This window comes from Salmo salar, chromosome ssa29 (assembly GCF_905237065.1).
Source record: "Salmo salar chromosome ssa29, Ssal_v3.1, whole genome shotgun sequence".
Lineage (NCBI taxonomy): Eukaryota > Metazoa > Chordata > Actinopteri > Salmoniformes > Salmonidae > Salmo > Salmo salar.
In genome coordinates, this window is record NC_059470.1 from 16,216,194 (window position 1) to 16,242,608 (window position 26,415).

General features: G+C 41.7%; 1 protein-coding gene across 5 annotated transcripts in view; it reads left to right on the forward strand.

Annotated features, from left to right (window-relative positions):
- Window positions 1–7,313: 7,313 nt before the first annotated feature.
- The window catches only part of myo3a (myosin IIIA), a 76,418-nt gene continuing 57,316 nt past the window's right edge, over window positions 7,314–26,415 (forward strand). For all 5 annotated transcript variants that reach the window (XM_014181016.2, XM_014181018.2, XM_045710933.1 and 2 more), the window contains exons 1-3: window positions 7,314–7,438; window positions 14,592–14,775; window positions 18,668–18,802. In XM_014181016.2, the coding sequence (XP_014036491.1) occupies window positions 7,437–7,438; window positions 14,592–14,775; window positions 18,668–18,802 (321 nt within the window). In that variant the 5' untranslated portion in view covers window positions 7,314–7,436. The remainder of the gene's footprint in view (window positions 7,439–14,591; window positions 14,776–18,667; window positions 18,803–26,415) is intronic.

Below are 26,415 nucleotides of genomic sequence, written 5' to 3' on the forward strand. Positions count from 1 at the left end.
GAACCTGTCATGACCACGCACCCATAAAACACGAGACTCCATTACACAATGTTACATAGAGCAGCGTTGGGTGTGGAAGATGAGTAGGACTGATTGGCATATGACAAGGCATAACTCAGAGATTGAGTCAACTGGACACCCAGTACAAGCCTATTAAAGTGATTGGATTACGTGCTTCTACACCTGCATTGCTTGCTGTTTGGGGTTTTAGGCTGGGTTTCTGTACAGCACTTTGAGATATCAGCTGATGTAAGAAGGGCTATATAAATACATTTAATTTGATTTGATTACATAGATAATACTACTTTGACTCTAGAAGTCCAGTCCAGTACAGTACAATTCTATGTTGGGCTGACAGTAGGTGGACACGTTAGTGTAAAAGGCCATAGGTGGTTATTGATTGGATAGAGTAACCTTAACCCCAGTAGCTCAGTGATGCACATACACTATACAGTAAAACAATACAGACAGTGGGTGGTTCGTTCAGGCATATATTTTATTGATTTCATATTAAGATGACCAAATCACAGCCCCAGAGGTATAAGTGTGTAGTTAAACCCAGTTGGAATAAAATCCCAATTCTCTGTAACTTTCCTTAAAGGGCCAGTGTAGTCAAAAATTTGAATTTCCTGCTTAAAAAAACTGTATTTCCACACTATGAGTTCAAAATAACGCTGAAATGTTTGTGAAAATTATGATAATGCATTTTTCTGTGTGAGAGATGTTTGAAAAAAATTATCACAATCTGATCTGATTATTCTGACCAATAACCAGTAATATTTTATTTGCATATCTATCCTCCTACTCTGAAGGGGTAAGTGGGGTAGGCTCTAGAGTCTAGAATCCTATCTGCCAATCAGGGCTGTGTATGTAAATATATAAACATTTGTATCAACACGCCCATACGATCAGCCTGAGCATTTCAATCACAAAAGGAGGCTCAGGGAAATAAATTATGAATAATATATTTGGAGTTATTTTCATGAAATTAACACATATTTATTAAACATACAGTGATGATTTAATACAATTAAAAAGACTGCATAGGGGCTTTAAAAATCTATTAACTCCTGCAGTCTCACTGTGATACATGCACATTGTGGACTTCTAAACCCTTTTAAACATTGTGTTTTTGAGCTAGAGACTTCTGCACCATTGGATTCGTCTATTTATTCTGCACCGGTTGGTACCAATCAGTAGTCTGTGTGATTAATGGGGGCTGAGCTAGAGTGGTGTTTGTGAGACAAGGGTGGATCCCGAAGGGGCCCGGGGCCGGGTCTTTTACAAAAACGTCAGTAGAGCCAAATTATATTCTACTTGTAGCGCTGGTTGTCCTGAAAAGAAAATAGAAAAACACTTCATTGTGAGGCTAAATATAAGGGCTGGACATGCAGATAAGTGAAAGTCAGATAAATGAAAAGACGATTTTAGCTGGGCTCCCGGGACTGATACCGTTAACAGTTGTACACCTTGTTGTGATCAAATCAGAAAGTCTTAGGGATAACTTCACAATCAATATCTAATTTTAGGCTTCGTTACCTTTTACTACGACCAAGTTGACAATGGAAGTTTGTTCCCCAAAATCGTGGCTCAAGGATCGAAATAGAGTAGAACAGTTGTAGAAAGAAAAACACATATGGAGTGGGCATCAAAGCAATATCATATTGTGTTTTTATGATGGATAAATGCCAGTGAGTCTGTCGGTCACAAGCTCTGTAGAGAAAACAATCAGGGGCCCATCTGTTCCCCTGCATCAGCCATTACCAGTTCCATTCCTACAGCAAGCTGTTCTTGCCAGTATGAGCACAATCAATAAATTACAAGCACAGTGTCATAACCAGTCATAACAACTGATGTCAGTTTATGACAACCAACATGGTTGCAGAAAATGACATTGACTGCAAGGCTCCAGACTAACATTTTCCCCTGGTGGCACTAACTTTTTCAGTTGGTGACACCAGCCCATGATTTGTTGGCACCGCAAAACATTTTTTTGGGGGCGCAGCGTCAAACACATCAATGTCAGTCATCATCTTAGAAAGTATTTAGAAAGTTATTCACAATGTTTTATTAAGAAGTGTAATAGACTAATGATATGGTATTCAGTAAATAAGTTGTTTACATCTAACATGTCCATGCAGGAACGCATTATATTTTGATGTGCGTTTTGGGTTGACAATTAGGCTATTTTTAGGTAACACTTTACTTGGATAATCTCAAGTAGATGCTTTGTAGATGTTCAATAACTGTCAACAACATTTCAACTAACTATCCTCGAACCATAACCCTGACCCTAACCTTAACCCTTATTCTAACCCTAAACTGAACACTTACCCTATCCCTAATCTTTACCCTTAGCCTAACCCTTATTCTGAACCTAACCATAGCAAGCATATCAACAATGACTTTGTTGACAGTGCCATATCGATGAGCTACAGATTGTCATACTATCTAAATATGACCTATTTTGTTAAAATTTTACTGTCAAAATAGGGCTCCAGAATGTTCGATTTTTTTGTTCAAAAGAGATGAATTTGCCTTCTTCTTTACGTACACTAATATTACATACAGACCTAATTCAATTGGTTCTAATTCACCACCCGAGGAAGTAAACATAAAACACATTAGCTAGATTGCTAACTCTAAATATAACACCTACTGCTAGTAGCCATGTATTCATCTAAGAGTAAACGTCCGAAAAAAAGTGCACTCGCGATGGCCAATGTGCAATTTCGCAAGCTACGTATTTCAAAGCCATATAAGATATCTTGATTCTTAAACAGTGTGCTTTGACCTCAATAATGATCAGTGAGAAATACAAAGTATACTTATCGAAAGCTTAGACCCTACTCTCTTTAATATGGACAACTAGTTGCTTTTTTACAGCAGCCCGCCCCAACGAAACAGGCAGGCACAGTGGCAGGACAGACACTTTTATTACAGGAATCATGAGGATAATGTACTTTATTGTTTAACAAATTCATGGTTTTATCTGCCCCAAAATTTTGACGTTTTGATTGAGGTGACCAGGTAGAATGTGCAGCTCGCACCAGTGCGACCAATACATTTTTTAAACTTGTCAAGTCAAAGGGTTGCTTAATGCGTGGTTGCAGTCTGGAGCCTTATGTTACTGCTTACAATGTGACAAGAATAGATCATGACATTTTGACATGATTTGTTATGTCTGAATATGCTTCTTTTTTTTTTTACTTATGACTGTGGTAACCAAATGTTATTTTTCAACTGGTCAAAATAAGTCCCAAAAATAGTCTTACATCCAAGTTCTCAAGCTACAGTTTAACTTACATCCTTGCTATATCTTAACCCCTCTCCTACAAGGGCTAAACAAAACACCAGTGCATTGTAAGCCGATACCACCATCAAGTGATTCTGAGGAGAATTTGATGAAGTCATGCCCCGTCTCACCTGACATGGACCTCTGGGTGCCCATGCTGAAGCCTGTTTTGAACCTGCCGTCTCTAATCTTATTTATTGATTCATCTATTGGACTTCCCAACACCTCCATAGGAAGGACCATTAAACTGATTGTCAGAGCGTGATAACTTTAACATACTCTGCAATATAGTGTTACTTATTCTGGATGAATAATAGATTACTGAAGAAGTTGAACCCAGCCGTGAGTGACTACAGACCGCTCTTGCTGATTAACACTGATATCAAGGATTGATACTCAAACATGTAGACGCATCTCAGAGCAGTAAGTATATTGAAATGATCATTTGATTTCAGGTCTGGCCGTTAAACTTATGCCTTTGATGGTTATGAGAATTATCTGAAATGGACTGCACAGTAGGTCTCAGTCTTTGGCCTTTTGAGATGTGCACACTGAAGTTTATTGCCAATGCATGCAAAACAGAGTGTTCGTGTACTTGGAGCATGTCTTATTTGCAAGTCATTGGGAGTGACTACATGGGAGCATGGTGTGTCTCTGGGTAGAACCAGGCTTCTTCCCTCGCAAAGGTCAGTGAATCTTTATTTTGTATTAACTTTTTACATAAGTGATGGTAGTTGTCAACAGGCTTGTTTCTGTAAGTCTCTCTGGAGCTGCAGGTTACTGATACAATAATAGATCTATAAGTATATTGTGAAGTGGGTCAATCTTAAAAGCAGTTTACTTTTCTCCTTTATCTGTGTGAAAACATAATGACAGTAGCAATGGCTGAAAATGTTATGCATTTATGGAAATACATATTTGAGGTGTATTATTAACAACCACATTTTAGATCTGAACATGCTAGCAGGCAATAGTTCATGTGGATTTAACACTATACTTACTGTGAATGTTGCGATAGACTCAGTGAAGGCTTATCAAGAGGAGAGCAATGAATTATACTCTTACATTCGGTTTACACTTGAAATATTAAAGCACATGCTTCCCTATGAATGACCAATAATGTAAATACAGACAGTCAGGGAGACTGTAATGGCCAAGACCAGTTGACTTGGATATACCCAAATGAGAAAGTTTATCCTGGCATGCCTTCCAATGCCAAGGTTAACCCGAAACTTTAACCAACTCATCAGACACAGATTAACCAGGTCTCATTACCCCTTGTGGTGATCAGATAGGATCTCCTGTTTCTCTTAAGGGCCTCAACTGGACAAACTTGTGTCTTATTGAAGCACAAATCAGGTTGACCCGTGCATTACGTTTGTAGCCGTTTGTTTGCATTATGGGTCTTGTCAAATTCTAATTGGTGCAGAAAGTTAGATGGAATCTCAGAAGAGGTAGCACTCTCTCTTCTCTTCTTTATTATTTAGTTTCTCTGCTCCTTGCAGCTAATCCTTCTCCCTGAACACTTCATCACTTTCTGTCTGAGTTAGCAGGCACACACACATGAACACGAACACACAAACACACACACACACACACACACACACACACACACACACACACACACACAGAATCTCCCCCTAGGCTTAAGTCCCCACAGCATGTGTTACTATTGAGGTGAGCCAGCCAATTGTTAGATCTCGCCCATGTCTTCTGTGTTACAATATGTCATCACGTATAGAGTTGTAATATATTATTCACCATTTCTGTGGGTTACTTAGGTCCTGTACATTACACCAACAAGCAGCTCTATTATAGCAGAGTTGAACGCCTGTATAGAAGCCTAATTGCTCTGCATAGGTAATTGCTGATAAATGTCTCTGTGGAATGATGTATGTAATCAGGTTTAGTCACAAACTGCAAACTTTGTTTAACTGATTTATTCATGTTCATTTTTAACACAAACATTTAAACAACCAACATTTTCAGACTGCAAAACCATTGTGCCAAGTGCAAAAAATACCATAAATCTCAGAGTCGGGCATTGTGATTTATATTGAAACTTTTCTTCAATGATGTGCACGATAAAGCTGTGACTATTTATGCATTGCTGTTTTTTAAAAACTTGCTTCCTTTATAATGCATATTGTTGAAGAAAAGTTACAAATTAACTCACACTGCGAGATTTCAATGAGGTTTAGAGTATTTTTCGCACTTTGCACAATTATTTTGCGCTAAGAAAATGTTGCCCTTAATGTATGAAATACAGAGTTTATGTGTATTGGTTCAATTGTTGTATCTATTTATACTGAACAAAAATATAAACACAACAGGTCATGAAACATGGGACCAACACTTTAAATGTTGCATTTATGTTTTTGTTCAGTACTGATCAAAAATATATACACAACATGTAAAGTGTTGCTCTCGTGTTTCATGAGCTGAAATTAAAGGTCCCAGAAATGTTACATATGCACAAAAAGCTTATTTCTCTCAAATTTTGGCCGCATGTTTGTTTACATCCCTGTTAGTGAGAATTTCTTATTTGCCAAGATAATCCATCCACCTGACAGATGTGGCATATAAAGAAGCTGATTAAACAACATGATCATTACACAGGTGCACCTTGTGCTGGGGAGAATAAAAGGCCACTCTAAAATGTGCAGTTTTGTCACACAACACAATGCCACAGATGTCTCAAGTTTTGAGGGAGCGTGCAATTGGCATTGAATATTCATTTCTCTACGATAAACCGCCTCCAACGTTGTTTTAGATAATTTAGCAGTACGTGCAACCGACCTCACAACTGCAGACCAAGTGTAACCACGCCAGCCCAGGACCTCCACATCCGGCTCCTTCACCTGCGGGATCATCTGAGACCAGCCTCCTGGGCAGCCGAAGAAACTGAGGAGTATTTCTGTCTGTAGAAAAGTCCTTTGGGGAAAAAAACTCATTCTGATTGGCTGGTCCTGGCTCCCCAGTGGGTGGACCTATGCCCTCCCAGGACCACCCATAGCTGTGCCCCTGCCCAGTCATGTGAAATGCAGAGATAAGGTCCTAATTTATTTATTTCAATTGACTGATTTCCTTATATGAATTGTAACTCAGTAAAATCGTTGAAGTTGTTGCATGCTGACTTTATATATTTTTTCAGTATATATAAACTCAGCAAAAAAAGAAAGGTCCCTTTTTCAGGACCCTGTCTTTCATAGATAATTAGTAAAAATCAAAATAACTTCACAGATCTTCATTGTAAGGGGTTTAAACACTGTTTCCCATGCTTGTTCAATGAACCATAAAGAATTAATGAACATGCACCTGTGGAACGGTTGTTAAGACACTAACAGCTTACAGACGGTAGGCAATTAAGGTCACAGTTATGAAAACTTAGGATACTAAATAGGCCTTTCTACTGACTCTGAAAAACACCAAAAGAAAGATGCCCAGGGTCCCTGCTCACCTGCGTGAACGTGCCTTAGGCATGCTGCAAGGAGGCATGAGGACTGCAGATGTGGCCATGGCAATAAATTGCAATGTCTGTACTGTGAGACGCCTAAGACTTTTTTGGTTACTACATGATTCCCTACGTGTTACTTCATAGTTTTTATGTCTTCTCTATTATTCTATAATGTAGAACATTTTAAAAATAAGTAAGTTAAAAAAAACCTGGAATGAGTAGGTGTGTACAACCTTTTGACTGGTACTGTATATGTTATCCTAACAAAACACTGTACATGGATAACAGGAATTAAATACAATAGAGTTAATATAATGCTCAGTAGTAAATTCTGTACAAGACCACCAAGAAGAGAAAGGGATGGCACTGTGTCTTTAGCAGGCACCATATTGTAAGGTTGCACTAATCAGCTTTGCTTTGTGTATGAATGAGCATCTATATGGGGAAAGGCTCATGTTGCAACTGGCTAATTCCTCTTAATCCTGACATATCTCCTACTACTTAGAGATTGTTTCCAATGGAAGGAGCGAGGGGATTGCTAGCGAGATTAGCGCTGGTTAGCTCCTCCTCTGTTGTTTACACTCATAGTTGCTTTCCCTCTCTCACTCCCTCGAAGCTAACCGAATTCACCGAAAATGGATTAATCCTCCTCCAAAATATGTCCCCAGGCACAATGACAAAACGATGTAAGTTTTTTCTGTTGTTGGTTTTGGTGTTGTTGTGGATTAGATAGACAAAGTTTTGTGAGTTTGACCAGGGGATAACCTTGGCCTGACTGAAATTTGGCCCCATGGAAGTGTACTGTGTGTGGTTGTCAGTTATTAGTGGAGCTGTAATTTACTGGAAGATAATAGGGCAAGATTGCCTTCCCCCATCCCAGAAAACAAACGATAGTAACCAAATAAAAAGATCCAAACAACACTCAAAGAGCCATGTCTGCATATAAGTGCATATAAAATGTATATTTTTTTCTAAACCACATTTTATATGCACTTGCATGCAGACATGGCTCTTTGAATGTTGGTTGGATCTTTTTCTTTGGTTACTACAGTATCATTGGTTTTCTGGGATGGTGGAGGGTTATCTTGCTCCCATTATCTTCCTCTGATTGTAGGTCATGCAGTGTAAAGCCCCCATTCAGGAGATGGAAGACCAACTGGGGCTGCAGGTAAAATGATGAGTCCTCTGCTCTAGAGATTGGGACTGATATCACTGCTTTGACGCTTGTTCTGGATGCTGTTGGAAATGGGAACATACACCCCTGCTGTGTGAATTTATAGAATGTGTGTCAGAATACAAACCTTGCTTTATTTTTCAAACATCCAAGTTTAAGGAAACTCACAGTGGGATGCAACCTCCACATAGGTAGTGACTGGAGGAGTTGACAGCATGCACGGACACCTATAGGCTTTTAAATTGAGCTGTATCTTTATAGCCTAATTAGGCTGAGATACAGTGCATTCGGAAAGTATTCAGACTCCTTCCTTTTTCCTCATTTTGTTACATTATAGCCTTATTATACAATTGGGTGTGATTACTTATGTAAATGTGATATTTCCGGGTTTTTTTTATTATACATTTGTAAAAATTTTGAAAAACCTACTTTGCTTTGTCATTGTGGGGTATTGTGAGTAGATTGATGAGGAAAAAGACGATTTAATCATTTTTGGAATAAGGTGTAACATAACAAAATGTGGAGAAAGTCAAGCGGTCTGAATACTTTCCGAATGCACTGTACTAGTAAGCACTTTGTATTGATCATTATTTCCTCAAAATGTTTGTTGTTGTTAGTCTTTTAGAGCTTTCCTAGTATGTCTAGTTGCCTTTTCAGATACCCAAACTATAGTACATCCATCCATTCACTAATACAGTATTATACAATTTGTTGAACATTGCTGGCAAGCGGCTGTCATCAAAGTACACCGTCAAAGAACTGAGAGTTCTTCCAGGTGGAATGATACAATCACCTTTTGGTCTTTCACCTTACACCAAGACAGTAGGCTTATTTAGGCCTTCCTGTTCTATCCCATTGTTGTCTCTGATGTTAGAGGGATCATACATTAGGTTTTGTTCTGGAAGCCTTTGATCGTGTAATGGACCCAGAGAACCTTCCCCCTGAGTTCTTGGCCCACGCTAACAGGGCAGTCATTTGTTCAGTACTGGTGTGTCTAGTGTTCTCAATGTCTAAAGTGTTAGGACTCATTCCCACTCACACACGCACAGTGATGTAAAGTACTTAAGTAAAAATACTTTAAAGTACTACTTAAGTCATTTTTGGGGGTATTTGTACTTTACTATTTACCTTTTACTTTTACTTCACTACATTCCTAAATAAAATAATGTATTTTTTACTCCATACATTTTCCCTGACACCCAAAAGTACTCGTTACATTTTGACAGGAAAATGGTCCAATCGATACAGGGACATAATCCCCCATCCCTCTTTCCAACAAAGAAAAACCCCGCTCCTGCAAGTGAAGTGGACGGCCGAATAAAATCAGCCACCAGCGCCTCCTTAATATAACTGTTCATGGCCGAGTCTCTGGACCTGAGAGAGAATACAGCCCTCCTCTCGGAGGAGTGGTGCCAGGCAGGAGGTCAATGGCACAATCGTAGGACCTGTGAGGAGGCAGTCCGCTGGCCCTTCGTTTGCTGAAGACCTGATTCAGATCCCAGTAATCCCGAAGGTACGCGGTAAAGATCAGGCTTGTCATCCCCAGCTGGGGGAACAGGAGAATCGGAAGCCTCCAGATGAGCAGGGCCAGAAAGATGTGGAGAGCGTTGCTGGCAGGTGGACTGGCATGAATGATTCCATCCCAGAACTCTTCCCGAGGGCCAGTCAATTTGATTATGGATATGGATATGGATTATGGATAGAAAGCCACGGATGTCCAAGAACCAGGGTTAGCTCAGGAGAGTCCACCAAATTTCACTGGATAAACTCCACATGACAATCCAGAACTCGTAGCTGAATAGGCATGGTGAGTTGCTTCACCTTCCTAGACCCTAGGGGCACTCCATCCAGTGCAGTGACCGACAACGGAATGTCCAGCTTAGTTAGGGGCAGCCCCTGTTGGAGAGCTAATGTGCGATCCAGAAAACACCCGGTAGCCCCAGTTTCTATGAAAGCAGGAATGTCCAACTGCCCATTGTCCCACTGCAGGTTGGCCGGAAGCAAGGTGCGTACCGTTTTGGCAGCTGGAGACTGTATCTGACGCGGCAGTATTCTCCCGTCTACTGACGAGTCCTCCCGTTTCCCGTCAGCTCGGGACAGGAGACACGGAAATGTCCAGACTGTCCACAGTAAAGACAACGTTGCTTGTTAATCCTGCGCCTTCTCTCCAGAGCAGAAAGTCTGGTGAGTCCCAATTGTATTGGCTCCTCTGAAGGAGAACCAGAGCCGAATTGAGAACTCTGATGGTGTATAGGACAAGCAGACGCAGCATAAGGCAGTGGAACAAGTGAAGAATTGGCTCCCTCAGCGGAACCCGAAACACTTGAATCCACTCAGAACCCCTCCGTCCTCTCACAACAACGTTCCCGAAGCCGGTTGTCAATCCGGGTGGCCAGAACGATAAGCTCATCCAGAGTGTCAGGGTTGTCCCGGGAAGCCAGTTCATCCTTGAGAACCTCGCTGAGTCTGTTCAGAAAGGCTAAGTGAAGTGCCTCTGTATTCCAACCGTTCTCAGCGGCGACCGTCCGAATGTCAATAGTGTAATCAGCTACGCTCCGGCTGCCCTGCCGAAGCGCAATGAGTCTTTGAGCAGCGTTCATGCCACTGATGGGGTGTTCAAAAACCCACTTAATCTCCTGGGTGAAGCTTTGCCAATTAAAACAAACGTCCGATTGCTGCTCCCATATGGCCGTGGCCCAGGCCAGAGCCCGTCCTGAGAGCAAGGAGATGATGTATGCCACTCTGGAACGCTCGGTGGGAAACGTTGATGCCTGCAGCTCGAAGGCCAGAGAGCATTGGAGCATGAGCCCACGACACCTCCCAGGATGCCCCTCATAGCGCTCCGGTGCCGGGAGATGAGGCTCCCAAAGGGAGGAAGACGCTGAGCTGGTAGGGAGTGGAGGATTAGGAACAGCCACAGGTGCAGCAGCCATCGCTCCCGTCTGTCCTGTCTGCAGAGCGGACACAAGAGTTCTTAAATCATCCGGCAATGTCTGCATCCGCGCCTCATGGCGGCCAATCACAGTTCCATGGTGGGTGAGAGCCGACCGTAAATGTTGAAGTTCGGAATGTTCCTCGTACGACTGAGAAGTCTCTGCTGGGTCCATTGTTGGCTTAGGTCTACTGTCACAATAATGCTTGTACGAACTCGAACCCAGGCACAGAGAAACACAGCAAGCAGAGGTAAGGGTAAATCCAGATCTTTTACTTCGAGTCTTAACAGAAACAAGTCAACCGCACAAGAGTACACTAATAAAACATGAGACCTAAGCAAAGATCCAGACCAACTGAGGAACCTAAATAAACAAGGCAACCAGGTGAACAGAGAAGGTAATTAAACACAGGTGAATCCAATAAGTAATAATCAGGGTAACCTGGAAACTAGAAAACAAGGTAAGGGTGCCCTCCAGCGGTAACCTAAGGAAACAACAATCAAATAAAACAGAAACTGTGACACCTCTCCCCTGAATTCTGCAAATTACAAAAAGTATAAGAACACATTTACTCATATACTTTGGATATCCCAAGAAAATATATTTTACAAACAAATTTCAAAAATCCTTAAATAATATAAAGTCAACTTGGAATATCATCAACTATTGAATAAGGAAAAGGCATCTACAACTATTCCATCTGAATTTATTGTTGGAAATATAACATATAGTGATCCTGATGTTATTTCAGGTGAATTTAATACACTTTTTTTGTGAATGTGGGTTCCTCTCTGTCAAAGGAAATGTAGAAAACTGATGGAAATCCCTTGGATTACATTAAGTAACATTTCCCTTCTGTAGTTCAGTTTGATCTCTCTCAACCAGCTTCATGAGGTAGTCACCTGGAATGTATTTCAATTAACAGGTGTGCCTTGTTTAAAGTTAATTTGTGGAATTTCTTTCCTTCTTAATGTGTTTGAGCCAATCAGTTGTGTTGTAACAAGGTAGGGTTGGTATACAGAAGATAGCCTTATTTGGTAAATTAATTTTGTTAATTTAATTTTTTTTTATTTCATGTTTATTTAACTAGGTAAGTCAGTTAAGAACAAATTCTTACTTAGAATGGCGGTAGCCACGCTGGTTAAGCGTGCCTTGAATTCTAAATGAATCGCATACAGTGTCACCAGCTAAGCACCCTCACACCATCACACCTCCTCCTCCATGCTTCACGGTGGGAACCACACATGCAGAGATCATCCGTTCAGCTACTCTGTGTCTCACAAAGACACAGCGGTTGGAACCAAAAATCTCAAATTTGGACTCATCAGAGCAAAAGACAGATTTCAACCGGTCGAATGTCCATTGCTCGTGTTTCTTGGCCCAAGCAAGTCTCTTCTTATTATTGGTGTCCTTTAATTGTGGTTTCTTTGCAGTAATTGGACCATGATGGCCTGATTCACAGTCTCCAACAGTTGATGTTGAGATGTGTCTGTTATTTGAACTCTGTGAAGCATTTATTTGGGCTGCAATCTGAGGTGCAGTTAATTGCCGATTTCTGAGGCTGGTAATTCAAATGAACTTATCCTCTGCAGCAGAGGTAACTCTGGGTCTTCCTTTCCTGTGGCGATCCTCATGAGAGCCAGTTTCATCATAGCGCTTGATAGTTTTTGTGACTGCACTTGAAAAAATTTTAAAAGTTCTTGAAATTTTCCACATTGACTGACATTCGTATCCTAAAGTAATGATGGACTGTGGTTTCTTTTTGCTTATTTGAACTGTTCTTGCCATAATATGGACTTGGTCTTTTTACATCTAGGCTGTATCACAACTGGCCCTCATTGGGAGTCCCACAGATAGCTGGTGATATAATGTAGCAATATGTATGATAGAGAACAATTTGTTTATGCAAACGGCTGTGCATCTACCAGGACCAAGATATCCGGTGGTTTGCCACAGGGTTCAATAATTGGACCTTCTTTATTCCTAATCTATGTCAATGACTTTGCTGGTGTGTCTTCTACCGTACTTCCTATTCTCTTTGCTGATGATACACACAAGAATTTTGATTCACTAATTAATGAAGCCAACTCAGGTATGTCCACATTTTCTGAATGGTTCCAGATAAACAAATTATCTTTAAATGTGAAGAAAAAAAATCTAGTTTTATTGTATTCACTAGTAAGCATAAGAAATATAGTAAAAAAAAATTAATAAAAAAGAACCAGAATCTCAGTTGGTAGGAATTAAAATGGAACAAGTCACATCCACTAGATTCCTCAGAGTTCTAATTGATGAAAAGTTATCCTGGAATGATCATATTCCATTTGTTTGTAGCAAAGTGATGAAATCTGTTGATATCATCAGAAAGATTAGTGGTTTGGTTCATCAGGCCTGCTTCCTAACTCTATAGCTTAATTAACTGTAATGTTGTCTGGGCCAGTACATATGCCTCCTACCTACACGAATTACTCATCATTCAAAATACATTTAATTACCTGGCTCCATCTGCACCTTTGTTTAAGAAACTCAATATCTTGTTTATTTACAACATTAATGTACGCCAGTTATGCACTTTCATCTACAAATACTCATACCTCCCAAATAGTTTACCTAAACCCTTCAATGGATTCTTCCGTGTTCATTCTGAAATCCATCTATATAACACAAGACACTGCGATAACCTTCATCCTCCTCTCTGCCGCACCTCACATAGTCAATTCTCTATCAGATACAGAGGTACCATACTCTGGAATTCTTATCTTCACATTGCCAAAACCTCATCATCCCTCAATAACTTAAAGCGAAGACTGGGGGTCAGCCTGAAACTACATAATAATCCACTCCATATAGCCTAACTCACACACACACACATGTTTTTTCTTGTATCCTGAGTATATCATGTACAATTATAATTAATATGCTTTGATTAACTGATTGAAAAAACACCTCACTTGCACAATGTTTTTACCAGTTTTTTTTCATCTATTCTGTCTTTCACTTCTTTTCTTTGGTGCAAATAAATAAAACCTAAAACATTGGCTCTGTTTCAACCCAATTAGATCCACTCCAATGTTCAAAGTGCAAGGCCTATGCACACTGTATCTGAGGTAATCAAGTATCCTTGAGTAATGTTCTCAGGACATTGTGAACAACCCTTACAATTACAATCATCTCAGTGCAATTCCAACAAGGATAAACACTGCAGTAACAAATCTAATGAGAGATAAAGCTACAGATCCTTTACAATCGCTTTCCTTTACATGAACCAATATTTGAGAAGGCCCAGGACTACACTATTGTTTTGACTACCAGAAATAGACCATGGACTTATAAAGACACAAATAACACGCCTGGCTAACAAGTTTGCCCGCCCGCCTGCCCATCCATCCACCCACCCACCCATCCATCCATCCATCCATCCATCCATCCATCCATCCATCCAGTACCTTCTTCGTCATTTGAACTGGCATGTGGGGAGGGGTTAAGGAAAATACAAGACACACGAATGGAAGAATGCAACCATGGTAACCACAATTGGAAGGAAATATGTAGAACGAACTGCCAAGACTGGAGACATATTGCTTATATGGAAAGATGTGAATCATTTGATTTGATGTGCCAAGATTGGTAGCCCTTTTGTTTATTTCATTCACAGAATGAAAAGTTGGGGCTTTAACAAATAAATGTTTATTCACAATGGCCATGTTATTCCTTTACCCCTCTCTTTCCCAGGAGATCTCTCATGAAGATGTTTCCACAATCAGGGAAATCGATTATCTTCGACACATTTCCTGATCCGACAGATACCTGGGAGATCATCGAGACCATCGGGAAAGGGACTTATGGCAAAGTCTATAAAGTACTCAACAAGATCGATGGCAGCAAAGCAGCTGTCAAGATACTGGACCCCATCCATGTGAGTAATGTTTCCTTACTTAGGTTCTGAAGTATGTGTGTCTGCATGTCGAGGTGCATGCTTTTGAAATGAGCATGTTTTTGAAATGAGCATGTTGGGGTTTGGTTTTAAGTAGGCCAGTAATAGGAATGTCCTTTCATGCCATGCAGGTGTTGTCCTTACCATGCATTAGTGTGATTGGCCGGTAGTAGCCTTCGGTATGTTTATGGTCCTGGGGAGCCATAGTGAGGACACATCACATTACCTGTAGCCTCAGACCTGTCATGTGGGGAGTTTCAGGGAGCTACAGGCCCTGGGCCGTCATCCACGATGAATAGAAATGACACATTAGTCACGCGCGTGGATTCCAGACAAGTTTCACATGGATTTTCCCATTTATTTTTCACACATTACAAAAATGTCACGTGAGGAAAATAAATTGCACATTTTCAGACATGTGTAAAGTTTCACAAAGATTTTTCACATACATTTTTCACATGACTCAGACGCATGGTTTTCCAACATTTCACATGTGCTATTCTAAGTTTCACGTGTGCTTTTGGAACCCGTGTCTCCCACAGGAGAAGCCAATGTCTTGACTATTTGATCAAGAGGGCCAATATTGGATTTCTCTTCCAATGTATATGTAATGAACACAATGGGAGACAGAGAGCTGGTTTAAAGTGCAGGGTGCAGCAGGTGTTTATTTGTAACGGACCACAGGAGGAGGCAGGTAGCTGGGTCCAGGGCCAGGCTCAGTTGGTAGAGCATGGTGTTTGCAACGCCAGCATGGTGTGTGCAACGCCAGGGTTGTGGGTTCGATTCCCACGGGGGGCCAGTACATAAAAGAAATGCATGAAATGTATGTATTCACTACTGTAAGTCGCTCTGGATAAGAGCGTCTGCTAAATGACTCAAATGTAAATGTAAATGTCACACACAGGGGGTCCAAAAAGGCAACAGTACAGGCAGGGAAACGGCTAGTAACGTCATCCAGGAGTTCAGGCAATAGGTTGATAACAGGAAATCTGATAGGCTAAAGTACAGGCAGGGAAAAGGCGTCGTTAGTGAGGCAGGCCAAAACTATCATACACGGGAGGATTAAATTGCAGGAAACCCAGCGCTCCAAATAGACGTGTCTCACAAAACAAACAATATCTTACAATGATGGGGTGCAAAGAACTGAACTAAATAGTGTGTGATAATGACATACAGGTGATCAGAATTCAGGTGATTGGGATCTGGAGAGTGAGCTGCGTTCAGGAGATCTACGTGTTTGAGAGTGTGAGCTGGAAAGTGGGCTGGAAAGTGAGCTGCGTTCAGGGGATCTATGTGTTTGAGAGTGTGAGTGGGAGTGGGAAACAGACGTTACAGTATATTTATTATCAATTTCTCTCAATCTCAGAATATTGACTGTTCAATAAAAAATAGGGCTGTCAAATGATACATTTTTTTTAAATGAGTTAATCGCAGGATTTGCTGTGATTAATCATGATTAATAGCAAATTCAGAATTTTCTCGAATTGAGCTGTCATTTAAGCTTTTTTTTTACAAAAAGAGTATTGACGTCTTGATTTTGTCCAAAGTAACAGTTAGCAAAATCAGGTATATTTAAGATTTAGCAAAGCTATCATTAAGGCAAAGGGTGGATACTTTGAAGAATCTCAAATGTAAAATATATTTTGATTTCTTTAACACTTTTTTGGTTACTTCATGATTTCATATGTGTTATTTCATAGTTTTGATGTCTTCACTATTATTGTACAATGTAGAAAAAAGTTAAAATAAAGAAAAAACCCTTGAATGAGTAGGTGTGTCCAAACTTTTGATTGGTGCTGTATATTTAAGAGCCAAAAACATTTATAATGGAAATAAAAAATCCTCAGAAACGCCATCTTGTTCTCATTGACTTGCATACTACATTTAACTAGCTAGCTAGCTTGTTATCACTTGGTCAAAACAATAAGAGGATACAACAAAAATACCAGAAATCTCATCACAATTTTGTTAAACATGTAATCTCTAGATTTAGAAAATGTAACCATGTGTACAAACTGGAAAACAGGATAAAGAAATAAGAAGATATGGAGAGATCGCTTTGCTGTTCTTTTCACTGGACTTCTTCCAATGATCACGGACCAACGTAGGAAGAAGAAACACTCCAAATGCCTTTCCCTTGTGGTATCGCATAGTATACATGTATATCAGTGCAACACCATGGAGGACTACAATAAAAATGGAGTGGATGGCTCAGGAAAAATAAATCATTCTTTTTTTACGCACTTGAATTATTATACACAGGTAGAAAACATTGCTCCTGCAACATGTTAACATCACCTTTTCACATGTGAGGAGAATAACATTATTTCACCCCCACATGTGAACTTGCAATTCCACATGTGAAACTTTGATTTTCACAAGTGAATGTTTTTCAGATGTGAACTTGCAATTCCACATGTGAAAGTGATATTTTCACATTAAGAGTTTTCTTACATGTGGAACTGCAAATGTGATTTTCACGTGATTGTTTTTCACATGTGAAATTACAATTCATGTGAGAAAAGGTGGTGTTAACACGTGAACTGTACATTTAATACATGTGAAAATATGGTGTCATGAAAACAGCAATTTACAATGTGAAAATCCGATTTTCACATGTTAAACTGCAAATTTAAAGTCTATCTTATTGGCTTCTGTTCTCCTCTGAGGTTCTGTCTTCTGTTTGGTCACACTTTGTCACTTTATCAATCTTTTCTCTCTTTCTTTATTTCATATTCTATATGTCTCTCTCTCTCTCTCTCTCTCTCTCTCTCTCTCTCAGTCAGTCTTCTGTCTCCACAACAGACTTCCCCAACCTCTTCATTAGAATTGTTCTTTCTCTTTCTTTCTCTTTATCAATTTATATATTTTATCTATCTCCATCTCTCTCTCTCTGTATAGCTTAATATCAGACTCCCCTTCTTTTGTTAACAACACAAAGCATCAACTGTAGATTTACCTAGATTGTGCTTTCAAGGTCCTAAAATTACATGAAAGAGAGAAATGTTTCATTGTTCATTCATAAACATATATTTCATTACTGATCTAAAGAAAATAAAGTGAACGTGGTTGCTATGGCTATAAAATCGAGCTAACATTTTCTTCCTCTCACTCAGTTTTGAGAAATGAAATCCGGTGAGATGCTGGAAAAATATGACACAAACGGCACATTGCTACGTTGAAAGAAAATTTGAAAAGATCAACTACAGTAGCTACTTGACTGTAAAATGTTTTTATTATTGGCCATGTAGTTCAGTAAGCACTAGAAGTGTTTACAATTCCTAACAATGGTTTCTTTCAAAAGCAGATACTCAACGCTATACATGGACAAGGTTTAAGTAGATTATGCAACTCTTGTTGTGTTCATATGCTTTTCCAGGTACAATGAATGGCACTATTAAGTGAAAGCGTAATGAACAGTTGTTTTTATCCATTAAATTCTAGCATCAGCTTAATAACTGTCTCATTAGTCTGTAGAGAGTTTGTTACTGTTTTTCATTAATGAAGAATAATTATCTATAGACCGTTCTCTGAGAGGAGCATCCTTTTAATCAATCGGTTGATAGGTTTCTGCAGAGAACACAAGCATGCAGTACATGCACAATATCACTCATTAAAGATGATCAGATTCGTAAGCATTGAGATGACATTTTAGTAACCACAGCTGTTGGTTCCGTTACGACTGTTTAATTCCTCTTTGTGATGCGAGCATGTATTGTGATTTGGCATATGATTGAATACATAACATGACAAAAACAATTTATCATAAGATTTGGCTGCAGAACACCAAATTGTTACAGATGGGTAATTGAGGATTCATGGTAAGTCTTCTGTCTTTTTACATTGTTGACCCATGTTGGTTATTGTTTTCCAGGATATCGATGAGGAGATTGAAGCAGAATACAACATCCTCAAGGCTCTCTCTGACCACGCCAATGTGGTTAAATTCTTTGGGATGTACTACCAGAAGGATGTCAAAAACGGGGACCAGTTGTGGCTAGTTCTTGAGGTAAAGCCCACAATGTTTTTTGCTGTACATCAATGTGACTAACTATTTACATTTGAGTCAATCATAAGATGCTCTTATCCAGAGTGACTTACAGAAGCAATTAGGGTTAAGTGCCTTGGTCAATGATAGATTTGTTCAACTAGTCGGCTCTATACTTGGTAGACAGCACAGTGGTGAAGGGATAAGTCGGGGGGAAGGTATTATGTAACAGTATAAGATCCAGCAGGAGGTCTGAACATACAGTTTTCCCATAGAAGGACATATGGGCTCTGGTGTCATTGGCTCAACCTGTGTCGTGCTGAGAGAAGCAGAAGAGGGATTTGAATCAGTGTGGACAGCTGATTTTGCTCTTGTCTGGCTGAGTGCAGTATATTCTGGGTGTCCAGGGGCTGTTTTCACGACTGCAAATATAAGTTCATTACACCTTTTATACTACCCTGCAATCGCCAACATACAGTTGAAGTCGGAAGTTTAAATACACTTAGGTTGGAGTCATTAAAACTCATTTTTCAACCACTCCACAAATATCTTGTTAACAAACTATAGTTTTGGCAACCTGGTTAGGACATCTACTTTGTGCATGACACAAGTAATTTTTTCCAACAATTGTTACAGACAGATTATTTCACTTTTAATTCACTATCACAATTCCAGTGGGTCAGAGGTTTACATACACTAAGTTGATTGTGCCTTTAAACAGCTTGGAAAATTCCAGAAAACTATGTCATGGCTTTAGAAGCTTCTGATAGGCATATTGACATCATTTGAGCCAATTGGAGGTGTACCTGTGGATGTATTTCAAGTCCTACCTTCAAACTCAGTGTCTTTTTGCTTGACATCATGGGAAAATTAAAATAAATCAGCCTAGAACTCAGAAAAATTATTGTAGACCTCCACAAGTCTGGTTCATCCTTGGGAGCAATTTCCAAACGCCTGAAGGTACCGCGTTCACCTGTACAAACAATTGTATGCAAGTATAAACACCATGGGACCACGCAGCCGTCATACCTGTCACGGTCGTAATAATTGACGGACCAAGGCGCAGCGTGTGTTGAGTTCCACATCTTTATTTGCAGTGAAAACTTAAACAAAAAACAATAAACATACAACGAACGTGAACTACGTGGTGCTGAATGCAGTCACACAAAACAATATCCCACAAACACAGGTCGGAAAAAGGGCTACCTAAATATGATCCCCAATCAGAGGCAACGATTACCAGCTGCCTCTAATTGGGAACCATACAAACCACCAACATAGAAATACAAACGCTAGAACCCCCCTAGTCAGTCTCTGACCTGTACACCATAGAGAACCCAGAGGGCTCTCTATGGTTAGGGCGTGACAGTACCCCCCCCAAAGGTGCGGACTCTGACCGCAAAAACCTGAAACTTGATAGGGAGGTTTAGGGTGGGCATCTAGCGTCGGTGGTGGCTTCGGTGCGGGACGTAGCCTCTGCTCAGACCACAAATCTGGCCCTGAAGCCGGGCTGAACGCCGTGCCTGGACCGAGCACCGGCGCAGAGGAAGGCTCCGGCCATGGAGCAGGACTGGACGCCGTGCCTGGACTGATCACCGGCGCGGAGGAAGGCTCCGGCCATGGAGCAGGACTGGACGCCGTGCCTGGACTGGGCACCGGCGCAGAGGAAGGGTCCGGCCATGGAGCGGGACTGGACGCCGTGCTTAGACAGGGCACCGGCGCAGAGGAAGGCTCCGGCCATGGCACCGGCGCAGGAAGCTCCAGGCCGTGGACCGTCACTGGAAGCTCCGGACCGTTGACTGTCACTGGAAGTTCCAGGCCGTTGACCGTTACCTGAAGCTCCGGGCCGTTGACCGTCACTGGAAGCTCCGGGCCGTTGACCGTCACTGGAAGCTCCGGACTGTGAATCGTTGCTGGAAGCTCCGGGCCGTTGACCGTCACTGGAAGCTCCGGGCCGTTGACCGTCACTGGAAGCTCCGGACCGTTGACTGTCACTGGAAGCTCCAGGCCGTTGACCGTTACCTGAAGCTCCGGGCCGTTGACCGTCACTGGAAGCTCCGGGCCGTTGACCGTCACTGGAAGCTCCGGGCCATTGACCGTCACTGGAAGCTCCGGACTGTGAACCGTCGCTGGAAGTTCCGGGCTGTTGACCGTCACTGGAGTCTCCGGATCGTACACACGCACTGGTGGATGAGTGCAGGGAGCCGGCACAGGATGTACCGGGCTGGGGAGGCGCACTGGAGGCCTGGTGCGGGGAGCTGACACAGGTGTCACCGGACTGATGACACGCTCTTCAGGGCGAGTGTGAGGAACCGGCACAGGACGTACCGGACTGGGGAGGCGCACTGGAGGCCCAGTGCGTGGAGCCGGTACAGGTGGCACCAGACTGGTGACATGCAGTTCAGGGAGTGTGCGGGGAGCAGGCACAGGACGTACTGGACTGGGGACAGGCTCTTCAGGTCGAATGCCGTGCAGAACACACCTAACTAACATTTCCCTTCTTTCTCTCTCCTCCAACATCTCCATCAGCTCACCAATGGTCTCTGGCTCTCTCCGCGGCTCGACCAACAGCCCCTTGTGCCCCCCAAATACATTTTCTTGGGGTTTCTGTGGCATCGGACTGAAGACTCGCTCTTCAGCACGCCTGCGCTGCAGCATACTCCTTGCTAACACCTCTCTCTGGTATCCCTCATTAAACTCATCCACCGACTCCCATTCGGGCTCTGGCACTCTCCGCTGCTCGACCGACAGCTCCATGTGCCCCCCCTAAAAAAATCTTGGGGTTTCTGTGGCCGCGGACCTAGGCGTCGTCGCTGTCCTTCCACCTTCCTTGGTGTGTCCTTCCAAGGAAGTGTCTCACAACCTCCCATGATTTCCTCACATGTCCAAAACTCCTTAACCTCCATAACACACTGCTTGGTCCTGCGTTGGTGGGATATTCTGTCACGGTCGTGATAATGGACGGACCAAGTTGGGCTCTCTATGGTTAGGGCGTGACAATACCACTCATGAAGGAGACGCGTTCTGTTTCCTAGAGATGAAGGTACTTTGGTGCGAAAAGTGCAAATCAATCCCAGAACAACAACAAAGAACCTTGTGAAGATGCTGGAGGAAACAGGTACTAAAGTATCTACAGTTGAAGTCGGACGTTTACATACACCTAAGCCAAATACATTTAAACTCAGTTTTTCACAATTCCTGACATTTAATCCTAGCAAAAATTCCCTGTCTTAGGTCAGTTAGGATCACCACTTTATCTTAAGAATGTGAAATGTCAGAATAATAGTAGAGAGAATGATTTATTTCATCTTTTATTTCTTTCATCACATTCCCAGTGGGTCAGAAGTCAACATACACTCAATTAATATTTGGTAGCATTGCCTTTAAATTGTTTAACTTTGGTCAAACGTTTTGGGTAGCCCTCCACAAGCTTCCCACAATAAGGTGGGTGAATTTTGGCCCCTTCCTCCTGACAGAGCTGGTGTAACTGAGTCAGGTTTGTAGGCCTCCTTGCTCGCATGCGCTTTTTCAGTTCTGCCCACACATTTTCTATAGGATTGAAGTAAAACGAGTTCTATATCGACATAACCTGAATGGCCGCTCAGCAAGGAAGAAGCCACTGCTCCAAAACCACCATAAAAAAGCCAGACTACAGTTTGCAACTGCACACACGGACAAAGATCGTACTTTTTGGAGAAATGTCCTCTGGTCTGATGAAACAAAAATAGAACTGTTTGGCCATAATGACCATTGTTATTTTTGGAGGAAAAAGGGGGAGGCTTGCAAGCCAAAGAACACCATCCCAACCGTGAAGCACAGGGGTGGCAGCATCATGTTGTGGGGGTGCTTTGCTGCAGGAGGGACTGGTGCACATCACAAAATAGATGGCGTCATGAGGAAGGAAAATTATGTGGATATATTGAAGCAACAGCTCAAGACATCAGTCAGGAAGTTTAAGCTTGGTCGCTAATGGGTCTTCCAAATGGACAATGACCCCAAGCATACTTCCAAAGTTGTGGCAAAATGGCTTAAGGACAACAAAGTCAAGGTATTGGAGTAGCCATCACAAAGCCCTGACCTCAATCCTATAGAAGATTTGTGGGCAGAACTGAAAAAGCGTGTGCGAGCAAGGAGGCCTACAAACCTGACTCAGTTACACCAGCTCTGTCTGGAGGAATGGTTCAAAATTCACCCAACTTATTGTGTGAAACTTGTGGAAGGCTACCCAAAATGTTTGACCCAAGTTAAACAATTTAAAGGCAAAGCCAATCAAATACTAATTGAGTGTATGTAAACTTCTGACCCACTGGGAATGTGATGAAAGAAATAAAAGCTGAAATAAATCATGCTCTCTACTATTATTCTGACATTTCACATTCCTAAAATAAAGTGGTGATCCTAACTGACCTAAGAGAGGCAAGTTTTACTAGGATTAAATATCAGGAATTGTGAAGAACTGAGTTTAAATGTATTTGGCTAAGGTGTATGTAAACTTCCGACTTCAACTGTATCGTCTGGCTCAGGCATTTTGTTTTCACATTGTCCTTTGCAGCACAGTTCGAGCAACTTATTGTGGATTCATAACCAGTTTAGATCAGCTTGGCTCGGCTCAGCTCAGCTCAGTAGTGTTTAGGGTATAGGTGTCCTGAATGCTGGCCGTCAAGGACCACTTTATTTGCTGTTCTTCTCCAGTCAATGGTTTTAAATGATCAATTAATACAGTTTATTGACCAGAGTCGTTGATTGAAAGGTATGGATGGAAAACCAAAACATAACTGCTCTGGAGGACCTGAGTTGGGGATACCTTCTCTGGAGGCCCCATCATGGGAAGCTTATGTTCAGTATTGTGTGAGTAAGACTCAACATCAGGTAAAGGATTTAGCTGAGCAATGTGCCTCAAGATTATAGCAGGTATCCCCAGGTGACCCTTTTATACAACGCACATAACCATGAACATTAAAAGATCAACATGTATAAATGTTGTTCAAACATAAGCATGGGTTGTTACAGTTTAGTAGTGAGTTTTTAGGGCAAAACAAAGGCACAATGTCAGCAGTCCAGTAAGCTTGTCAGTGTTACTAACTATTCTACTGTAAGTACAGTGTAATGCCTCGATTAAAAAGGATTTCCTCGTTTCAACATGTCAAGTCAAGCACAGTATTTGGCTGGCTCAAGAGGAAGAATAACTACAGTGAAGTCTGAGACTTTTGCCTGGCTGCTTTTTATTCAAAAAATAAAAAACAACCTTATCCTTCTGAACGTACCTAGTGTGAATTTCATGACTCAATTATGAAAACGGTGTTATTTGAGAGAAAAATTCAAGGGGGACCTTGTTGATGTTATGATTGTGAGAGGCAATGTGGCCCGTAGCTCTGCATCCTTTATATTGTATTTCCCCCAGAATGCCAAGCTCCAGACAAACGTGTTATGGAGGTCAACCTGCGTCTGAGGAAAGTGTTAGCGAGATCTGATGTGCCACTAGCTGAGCTTTGTGCTGTCTGAAATTTGACCATCAAATTTGAGTTCCTGCTGTGAAGATCGAGAGAGATTGTTTCAAATATAATATGAATGGCTGGTAATAATGGTCAGCTGGCCCAAGAGGCTCTGGTGAGAAAGCTCACAGCGCCAGAAGTCACACATGCTGTCTGTGTTAGATGTTCAGATTCCAGTTGTGTGTTCATTTGTGTCTAATCACATAATATCTTTGTATGTAGGGCTAGATGTAGGATATTTTCTGTATGTTACCGAACAGTGTTTGCCAGTGTAAGTGTGTGCGTTTTTGAGTTGAGTGTGATTGTGAATGTAAATGTGCACTTGCGTGTGCACGTGATTGTGTGTGCATGTGTGTCCCCGGCATTTGTTTGTGAGCCGCTGTCGAAGCATGCAGGACAAGCGGCCTCTCTGCTATGCCTCAGGGAAGGTTATTTGTTGGCCTGCTTCTTAAATGATGTTGTTCTCCGTGCCGCTGTGTTCTGTGTGATGCTTCAGCCCTAGCCTCTTTTACAAGTCTGTAATCTAAGGTAAAGTAGCCAAGCTTGAACAAAGCTCACACATTTCTGTTATCCAAGCTCAGAGGGCTTGAACATTATCATCTATCCCCTCTCTGTGTAATGCTAGCCCAGTAGATAGTTTTCACATCGCCAGCTTATGTTTCTGCCTGGCTCTCCTCAGTTTCCTTCTCGGTGGAAGGGTCGTTTAATCACCTGTCTGACTTTAGATGTCAGGCTCTTCTCTGAATGAAAGTCGGACTTCAAACCAATAATGTTACCAGCAGGAGGACAGAGGTTTTCTGTTAGCATAATCAGCATAAGCATACTCTGAATACAATGTTACCACACCATTCAGACTTCCAAAGAATACCAATCAAGGGCCGCAGTCTTAGTTAGAGTAAATTCTATTCTGTCACAAGGCAGGTGTTGATATGTACCAATTGTGCCTTTGTTTTAAGTCCTCGCTAGGGCTCCCTGAGGTATTTCAGTGGAGCACAATTACCGCGGGTTAGAAAGCAAAGCCAGTGTTTGGGCAAGTTCAGTCAGCTTTGCTACTTTGTTTGCTCTCTATCCCCACTGTGTTTTGCATATCTGTATGCAAACTCTTTCCTCATGCAAAAACCACAAGCCAGCGGCCCAAATCCGAGAGAAACTAATCCACGGGGCTGAAATCACTGCCTGCCAGTCGCGTTTCTGGACACAGTGTGTGTGTGTGTGTGTGTGTGTGTGTGTGTGTGTGTGTGTGTGTGTGTGTGTGTGTGTGTGTGTGTGTGTGTGTGTGTGTGTGTGTGCGTGCGTGCGTGCGTGCGTGCGTGCGTGCGTGCGTGCGTGCGTGCGTGCATCTGTGTGTGTGTGAGTGTGTGTATGAGAGTGTGTGCATGTGTGTGTATTTATACAAAGGGAGAGGGGAAAATACAAAGGGACGAGGATGGGTGATAGAAGATGCAATCACCATGGTTACAGTCCTTCCTTCTGAACTGTAATTTTCCGTGGTTCATTGTGACCCAGAGGATCCCCTCTCCTCATGCCACGCCGTTCATTATGACGACGATCTGCACAAATTGCATCCTTCACTTTGTTGCTTCCTCATTGGGCCTCATTGGGCTCTGCTCTTGTGCTATAACTCAGTCTCTCTAGTGGACTCCTTTATGATAGATAGCGGATGTGGGGAGATGAGGGAGCTTTCATCTTCTGCTCCCAATCTGGGTCCATTGAAGGTTTGAGACATCAACCCTATCAAAACTTCAAAGATACCAATAAAGGGACCAATTTGATTCTCTAATTGGGAATATTGTCGACCTAAATTGTATGCCTTGATATTTTTGGTTCTCATAGTTGAATGGTAAACCCAAGGAGCTGTGCTATTTACGGGGCGGCAAGTAGCCTAGTGGTTAGAGCGTTGGGCCAGTAACCGAAAGGTTGCTAGATCGAATCCTCAAGGTAGAAATCTGTCATTCTGCCCCTAACAAGGCAGTTAACCCACTGTTCCTGGGCCGTCATTGTAAATAATAATTTGTTCTTACCTTACTTGCCTAGTTAAAAAAAAAAAATGTAATTCTTAAGATCTTATTTCACATGGCTTTTTAAATTTACTTGGTACTTTATGATGAAAAAGCCATGAACTAACATAATTAGGAGTTTAGT